The sequence below is a fragment of the Nematostella vectensis genome, chromosome 6, assembly GCF_932526225.1.
Source record: "Nematostella vectensis chromosome 6, jaNemVect1.1, whole genome shotgun sequence".
Classification (NCBI taxonomy): domain Eukaryota; kingdom Metazoa; phylum Cnidaria; class Anthozoa; order Actiniaria; family Edwardsiidae; genus Nematostella; species Nematostella vectensis.
The window spans coordinates 13065922-13074956 of NC_064039.1; the positions used below are offsets into that span (position 1 = coordinate 13065922).

General features: G+C 37.7%; 1 protein-coding gene across 4 annotated transcripts; it reads left to right on the forward strand.

Annotated features, from left to right (window-relative positions):
• The first annotated feature begins 142 nt into the window (after window positions 1-142).
• Window positions 143-8475, forward strand: LOC5520964 (adenosine receptor A2a). 4 transcript variants are annotated; one of them, XM_032366011.2, is made up of 3 exons: window positions 2043-2571; window positions 2752-2843; window positions 7101-8475. In XM_032366011.2, exon 3 carries the CDS (start codon window positions 7281-7283, stop codon window positions 8211-8213), a length of 933 nt encoding a protein of 310 aa, XP_032221902.2. In that variant the 5' UTR covers window positions 2043-2571; window positions 2752-2843; window positions 7101-7280; the 3' UTR covers window positions 8214-8475. The 4 variants fall into 4 exon arrangements, with proteins under 4 accessions (XP_032221903.2, XP_032221902.2, XP_032221904.2 ...); XM_032366012.2 differs by lacking the exons at window positions 2043-2571; window positions 2752-2843 and adding an exon at window positions 143-2015; XM_032366013.2 differs by lacking the exon at window positions 2752-2843.
• Window positions 8476-9035: the final 560 nt, after the last annotated feature.

A 9035-nucleotide genomic window follows, 5' to 3' on the forward strand; every position in this document is an offset into this window, starting at 1 on the left:
AATTCATTTTATTTTTTTACTTGCTAACCATGTTGAGATACGCTCCGAGGTGCTTCATTTTTATCCCTCGGCCGATCCATGAATTTCATCACTCATGATGGTCAGACAAGGCTAAGTCAACTCCTTTTCCGACCTCTTTGTTTCGATTGGACCCGTGGGAAATGACGTGGCCCAGTAATTAGGCAAATGAGGCGTGTCAAACAGGAACAGGCGTATCGAGGCGTGTCAAACAGGAACAGGCATATCGAGGCGTGTCAAACAGGAACAGCGTTAAAGGACGCCAAGCGTGCCCTTTGAAACACTCACAACTCAGCCGTCTGCTCTTGCCGTTTGAAATGTTTTGGATAATAACTTATGTCTTTGAAGTAAATGCTTATGAAGGTACTTGACACCGAATGACAAGACGTTTTCTTAAACGCGGTGCACACAGGTGACATGACAACATAACGACGTTAGAGAAAAAATGTTTTTCGATTATGTCGTTATGACCATGACTTGTGTCGATGTGATGTCCATGTGTTATGTCGTTATGTTCATGTGCTATGTCGTTATGTCCATGACCTATGTCGATGTTATGTTGTTATGTAGCGGATGTACACATTTGAACATAACAACATAACGACGTAAGAGAAAAAAAAAATGGTTTTTCGATTATGTTATTATGTCCATGACTTGTGTCGATGTTATGTCGTGATGTCCATGTGTTATGTCGTTATGTCCATGTGTTATGTCGTTTATGTCCATGACCTATGTCGATGTTATGTTGTTGTGTAGCGGATGTACACATTTGAACATAAGAACACGATAAAACAGCGCGCGCCTATGACTTCAGTGTGTACCACGCTCTCGGCACCAAGTGTATCGCAAGAAAATGCGGGAGGGGAGGGGAGGGGCTGTACAGAGGAAGGAAAGGTATTAGAGTCCGTCGTCACCACTTTGTAGAACATTAATGTTTTTAACGATATACCAAATTATTTTCGGTTAGAGGAAAGTGGACAGCATTTCTCTTTATAAAATATTATTATTTTTTACAATCAGTATCCAAGTCGTCAACGTTAACAAAACATTAAACACAAATTTAATTTATTTCATTGGTTATTATGGGTGACACAATTTCCTCCCATTCTGAGTTAATCAGGCGAAAACGCTCACATATCACGCTTTGTTCACGAGTAGCGGAACCTCACGGGACTGTCCGCCCGCTTGTCATTTCACCTGCCTCTGCAAGGTTTGTTGAGATCGTGGAGATGTTTCCTAAACTGCTAAATCATGGCTGGCATGGCCTACACTGAGAGCTAATTACGCTTCTTGTGACATAACAGCTAGTTCACGATAACAGCTAGTTCACGCGATGGTGAGCACGCGATAGAGCAGATAACTAATAAGTATAGCACACAACGCAACGCTAAACAAAGAGTTAGGTCATGCCTGTTTCCTCATACCCTCTGCCTCTGACGTAAATGAGAGATAAATAATAAATAGCGCTTTTAATTGAATAATATAGAAGATCAAAATCTTTTTTTATTAATAGCATAGCTGGGGATATACTAAAAAAAGAGTTTAATCATGCCCTTTTTTTCTTAGACCTTCAGCGCCTTTATAGAATAACAGAACAAAAAACCCTTTTTTTATTAACAGCATAGCTAGGGGATACACTAAAAAAAGAGTTTAGTCATGCACTTTTCCTCTAGAGGCCTGCTTCTGACGTGGATGAATGATAGGAAAAATTAAACAAAGACTTTAATTGAATAAGATAGAACCCCTTTGTTTTATTAACAGCATAGCTGGGTACGCGAATAATATCATTCGCTCTATTTGATTGGCTTCGAGTTGTTTCTAAAACAGGGTATATCAAGTGCTATCTTTTTCGGTGGATGATCTTGTACTAGTTTATTTAAAGGATGTTTGAGTGGTGTTAGTGTTATAATAGGTGAACATTATATACCTTCTGGATACCATCTTGGTACCTAGCGCGAGAAAGTGTCGAGGTAGCCGGCTAGTGGCAACAACAACAGGTTCGTCTTAACACCCCATTCCTATCCATTTATTCATTTCCATTTATTCCTACTTAATGAAGACAAATGCGCTACAAATTGAGACTGGTAAAATGAGTGAATTGAAGTGTTGGTGGGACTAGCATGAATTATTTTGATAAATCAAACATCACAAACGTTTTTCTCATCAAGTTGGTTAGAATTTACTTTCCAATTTACTTATATACACAAGAAATTAAATCGCAAGGAAAACGAATTTCTATCTGTCGATGGAATCAATCTGATAAAACAAAAACTAAATAGAGCAGGGCATTCGAAAATTAAATCATTTTCTGGTGAACAAAGTACACACATATGATGGACATGAAAGAGAATCTCGCTAATCAAGTGGAAGACTTTCATTTCCTGAACTGCAATCTTGCTGCAACAAGAAAAATGTTGACAGTCACTGAATCAGCTGCGTCGATAAAGACCTAGGCTTGATCTCTAAGTTTTGTTTTCCCATTATCAACGCTACGTAAAAAAAATACAATTTACCCTCCATCTAGGTGATGTACGGCTTCTACTGCGCTTAAAGGTAAATGAAGTTGATCTAAACTTAACATATTTAATAAACTGGATTGCATTTGTGGAGTATTTGAGAACATATAGATCATTACCAATGTGCCTTTGGAGCCAAAATATTCAAGCCTTGAGCCAATCCATGGTATTTTCATGCTGTGTGTTTTTACCTAAAAATCCCACTTTTGAAAAATAGGTAAACGATGGTCATCCCATTTTCTGAGTTGCAATAACTCAAGTGAAGTAAAGTTTGGGTTTATCGGCATTGCGAGGTTTCATCTTTCTGTGGTAAGCGTACAGTTCATCTTTCTGTGGTAAGCGTTACTGCATGTTCATCAAAAAAGTCTTATAGGGAATCCTTGATGTGTCTGTGTCTACTTCTCTGCTGAGAAATACATAATGTACAATGAATATTACAACCTGTTTATTTTAGATACTTTTATTGGTAATCGGAGACAAAGCTTTCCTCGTATGTTCCGTTCGTTCCCGATGCTCTTTTTTCAAGTAAGATACTCAAGACACATTTTACAGAGATATGTTTTATATACGCTATTATAGTAATAAGAGCAAAAGATTTTCCCTTATGCATCGCTTGAAAGAAAACAAAGATTACTTATAAAGAATGCAAAGTAATTAGCAAAGTCCGGGCCTGCTTTTCAAATAAATAAAAAGGAGAAGGGAAAATATTATACTTGAAAGCTGTCTTTATTTAGAAAAAAGTGTTGAACAAATCTTTAATATTATGAATAAAAGAACGCTTAAGTAAAAAATATTATTTTAACAAAATAATGCTAAAATCATTTTAAGTAACTTCGATAAAAGCCCTCAAAGGCGGCAAAACCTAGATAAAGAAGATAAAAATATTGTAACCTCTTTCTCTATTTTGGATTTAAACATATTTCTATAATTCAAGATGAGACAACACAGTCTATATTGCCAAAACAAGGCTTGATTGATGATTACGAAATGTCTGAAAACTTTAGCGCCTTGTCGGGTTTTGCGTCTTGCGGGTTTTTTTGAAGTGAATAAATATCATGTGACTCTGTCAAGAACTATAAGTTTAAAAAAAAAAAAAAACAACAACAATTTTAGCTCGTTGGAAAACTACTTTTAAACAGTGAAACAAGCTTTCAAGGCCAACACTGGAACATAAGTGCAAGAGATACCGCAACTCTTTGTTTTTCTTGGCATGCTCGACTGGTTCTCACTGAGCGCTGCTCTGACGTTCTAGCGTTTAAAACCTCTGATAAAATGTTCTCGCATAATAGCTTCCTATCATATAGTAGCCCATCAATTATAATTTCTCGATCATTCCTGACATATCTTATATATCATAACAATACAGTAGCACGAGATTAATTTACTTTGTGTTCATCTATCTTAATCAGGAGTTTCTAGAAAATTTCCAAGGGTTTTTTAAAGATGTTTTGTCGGTATTGTATTCTCTCATGAACTCATGAAGTACTTATCGAATCTCGCTTGGCGACGGTTACTTAAAAGGACAAAACAATAAGAGCTCTTGAATTAAAGTATACCCTCTTATGGCTGCGATGGTTTCCTTGTCGACTTGACACCAGGTTACACTGTAAGTTTTAATTATTTTCTAACAAATTCCACAGATTTGATTTGACTGCATGGGATAAAATGCAAATGATATATTTATAGGCTCTAGTCACATCCAAGCTAAATCAGAGTTTCATTGTAAATTTGGAAAAACACGTGATATCAGCATGTTTATGTTATCTAGAATATAGTTTCCGTGATAAATATTGCACTCCGTTGTTTTGATTCCGAAGAAAGTCTTTCGGGGAATCGCTTTATCAACGTTAACCAGAGATCCGCAGGCCAGATGAAAATTTGGCAGAAAATAAATCGATAATAGCACATTCATCACGATTCACTGTCATGTCAAAATTTGATAGATTAAATGAAGATTTTGTGTATTTCAAACAGCGAGAATTGCATCTCTTGAAAATATGCAAGTGAGGCCTGATTTAGGATAATCCTCTTTTTCAATTATTTTTTTAAGCATGTGGTTAAACGGTTTCGTGCCGTATCTTGTGAAAATCAAGCAAATTATTTTTTAACTGTTTCCTATTTCCGACCTAAGCTAATTTGGGCAATTCTGTTGGGAGTTAATTACGTAAATTTCAGGTTGAAAAGTGAAAGCTATATTGTTTATCCTAACATTAAGCACGTTTTATAACTGTTTTCTAGTTGTTTTCGACCAGTTTATTGTAAAGATTGCATGTAGAAAGGGAATACGAGCAAGGGACATACGCTATAGCTACAAGGATAATAAAAAAAGCTCTAAAAAAGCCCAAATTTTCAATCAAGTGCATTAATGGAAAACATGACTTGCAAAAAGGGTAGAAACACGGCACAACGGGCGGCAAAAAGAACACTCAAAACAAAACACTTCCGACGACGATAAGTGACCACGAAACGATCAGAGAATTGCTTCTTCCTATATACATTGTCTTGAGAGAAATAATTAATAGATACATCTACAATAGATTTTCTTATTTAACCGTTAATGAAATATTATTAATTTGGAAAAAAGGCGCAAAACGGTGCAAAATAGCAAAAAATAATGTAATAAATAAGCTTTTATTTTGCATACGAAATCAGGGCAATTTTCCCCATTTTTTAAAAAGTTATTCGAATCCAAGGTCGATTAACTTAATGGCGGATAGCACATCACCATCTGTGAACCGCTTTTCTGTGTTCCTTTCAAACTATGACCCATTTATCGCAAAAGTATCCTTCAATTTCGTCCAATTCACGAAAAGCTTCACCTTGCGAGAAGAACGTTTTTAACAAATACTTCCTAAGCCGGTCAGAGAATTCCCCCTTTTATTTGCCAGGTTGTCTGGGGCTTTGCAAGGAGACATTATTAGCGCAAGATATCTGATGTTTTTTTTTTTTACTTATTTCTTATTTAAAGATAGCAATTAACGTTTGTTGGTAACACAAACATAAAACAAGTGAGAATCGATGGCCAGAATTAAGCGGTTGCATAATCTTTCGCTTTCCCTGATCCGTCCTAGCGAAAACGAACCTAACAAATTGAAATTATAAAAGCTTCATGATTTACGATAAAAAAAACTCTTTATTATAAAAAGAGCCAAAATGTTTACATTTGTGCAAAATCACTTTAAAATAACATGGACCGGACTCTTTTTTTAAAAAGTTTTCAAAAACCACAATAGGTCACACATAATAGGTCTCGCAAGAAAAAAAGATCTTAAAAGAGCACTTTCGTAATTAAAACCGCCTTCTAGATCTTTCTTTATTTATTATAGCAAATGCTTTGTAATCAATCTCATTAAAAGGTCTGTTTGCCAAGCACAACAAAAGAGGACTTTGTCTTTCTTATAAGTGTATCGAGAGTATTAAAAGTTGCAACGTTTGTATCTATCCAGCAAAGTCAAGTGCGCTTTTAGATGAGTGCACTAGCCACTTGCACAGGGGAGATCCAGGATATCGCAAGGTGCAAGAAAAATATGTGGAATTTAGTTCCCATACACCTCCCGGCCCCTCCTAGATCAAGGCCTCCATAAAAGCTCTATATTCCTAACACCTGTACGTCCAGGGCATTCTGTAAGCGTTTTGTTGTTGTCTCTAAGGCTTAATTTGACAGCCGATGTTTCCGGAGCCGTTCTCAAGTGAGGCTATATCATGTAAAGACCGTAAAAGGTAGCAAAATCGACACTCCCGAAAAGAACTCTCGAAAATAACGAGCATTAAGTATCCGAAACACTCGATGGGAATTATTACCCGTGAAGATCAATCGGTTAGGGCATTGTGTTGTCCTTAGTTGCTAGGAGAAGGTAAAAAGCACGTGACTTGTACTAGATTTAAAGAGTGGAATATATCGGGACTGACTTATCCGGAAGAAGAGAGCAGGTGGGAAGTGCCAAAAACTCCGATAAGCGAGGATTTTCACGTCAAGATTTATTTTAAAAAAACATAAAAAAGGCTGATTCTCTTGGACATTTTTCACAAAATCACAGAAGGTAAAGTTAATTGTCTACCCGGCAGGAAATTGTTGGCTATAGTTAGAAATTGATCCTATGGCTTATTTTGATATGTTTACGATCATTGATTTGAAATCTCTCATCAAAATGAGACAAGCTTAAGAACGATTTTCGACTTGGAAATGGTCGCCGTTGCTTGCACAGTTGAGACGGTCGCACCAAGGAACATGTGATTTTTTTAAATTACCGCCAAAAGACCATCTGATGCAGAAAATTACGGGTATACTCAAGTTTTTCGAAAACTCTCTTTACAGAATTTCCTTGAATAGATAAACTAGATTGAGATATTTTTTGTTTTCAAACTGAATTGCAATTTTTTCCATAGCGGATGTTATGTTGTTTCATTAAGGATGATTGGGCATTTGCTGGTTCTTGTTTCGTCCCATTTCCGTCAATTAAAGTTTCCATATTGACTAGCTCTCAGCTAACCGTATGGTTACCACTGGTAACGGACAATAAAGACAAATTCCCTATACTTCCCTCTAATCATTTGACTTTATTTTAGAACTACCATGTGTTTGAGGAGCGAGGATACTAAATGTCATCAGCGGGTAGGTGCGATGAACTGAAACCCGTCGTTTAATTGTGACAGTGATTCAAGTTATCATAAGGAGAGTATAGTAAGCGAACAGAAAGAAGGAAAGCGCACGATAATCGATAAAAGGTGAACGTAGAACTTGACGACATGGATGCGAACGCTACAGGGTCAGCCCTAGCACCTTCGTCCCTCTGCAGCAGAGATCTGGACTTGGCTTTCTGGATCCTAGACGGGATAATAGCCATTGTAATTCTAGTTGGAAACAGCCTCACATGTGCTGTATTCCTGCTCAACACAAATCTCAGGCAAAACTTCATGAATGTGTTCCTTCTCAGCCTAGCGTGCAGTGACCTCTTGATGTCGGTACTGGTCGTTCCCTGGTTCGCGGCTTTCTGCGAGACCAAGTGCGTCTATCCGCTGGTGAAATGGTGCTGGTTGTTCGGTTTGCTTAGGGATATACCATTCGAGGGAGTCATCCTGAATTTGGTCGCTATAACCTACGACAGGTACCTGGCCGTATTCCAGCCGCTCTACTACGGCGCCAAGATGACAAAGTCCCGAGTGGTGATAATACTTGTGCTGGTATGGTTTCTTCCGGTGCTAACGGGTCTGGTCCGCTTGAGTTGGCTCTTCACGGAGATGCCAGATAACAGGCGAAAGGAGATAGACAGAAACTTCAATATCTTTCTTATCTTCGCCTTTGTGCTGATACCCGCTATCGGGATCTTTGTTGTGAATCTGATGATCATGATTACGATCAAAAGCCATAAATCCAGGATTAATCCAGCAGTTCCGAGTAACGGGGAGACGTCGGACTCCGAACGACAAAGAGAGAGAATCAAGAAACGCAAAGGAACAATGTCATGTGTTCTGGTCGTACTCGTGTTTATTACGTGTTGGCTACCGAGGATATTTTACAATTTCTTCTATCTCGCAAAAAGGCCTGATCTAGCGTCGCCGATATTTATCAAAGTTTCCATGTTCTTTGTGATATTCCAGAGTACTGTAAACCCATTTATCTATTCATTTTACCGTCAAGAATTTCGCCAGTACTTGTTACATTTACTGCACCTCAATTAAAGAATTTGGTGTTTTCGCATTACGAAGCGAAGAAAAAAAAAATTGGTGACACATTCGAAAAAATCGTCGCCCAAAATAGCAATTCCATATAACTGAAAAGAGGAAAAATGTCACTCAGCAAAAGCGAATATCGTGCACTACATACGTCTGATTGGCATTTGTAAAGAAAAGTTTAAATATCATCCTCAATCAAACAGCCCGCAGACACAATATAGCTTGAGGTTTTGTCTATGGAAATCAATAAAGTGGTACAAATTAGTCAGGAATGGTGTAATTATGTTATGCTAAAAAAGCGGGCTTGTCTTCGTTCATGCATAAAAAATGCTTAACAAAAGGTATCAAACTGACAGAATAATTGGAATGACTGAGGGAATAATTTCAATGACAGACTTGTGAATCCCAAGACTTTGTACAGTCATGTACAATGTAATGTACGTGTATAAAGTTTAGAAATTATTCTGAGCAATCAAGTAAAATCTAGTGATAATCAGCTGGAATATATGAGAATATTTCCATGACAGAGTTTTGAGTCCCATGACTTTGTACATTCATGTACAGCACTATATGCAGAGTTACAGTAACTGAAAAGTTAACTGAGCGCCTAATAATTTCTGCTTTTTTGTCGGTACAGTGGAACAGGGTCGTAGCAGGGGGTGGGGCACTGGGGGCACGTGCCCCCCCCGATATTTTCAAAACCCCAATATTTTCTTAATGTTTTTGTATTGTGCCCCCCCCCCCCCACCCCCAATCCTACGTACAGTAGCCTGATACGGCTCTGTGGAACATCTACATAACGAACCTCTATTAAGCGGACACCCTCTA

What these genes read in the sequence shown, in the direction of transcription:
- LOC5520964 (XM_032366012.2), top strand. Translation starts at nt 7,281, where the DNA reads ATGGATGCGAACGCTACAGGGTCAGCCCTAGCACCTTCGTCCCTCTGC.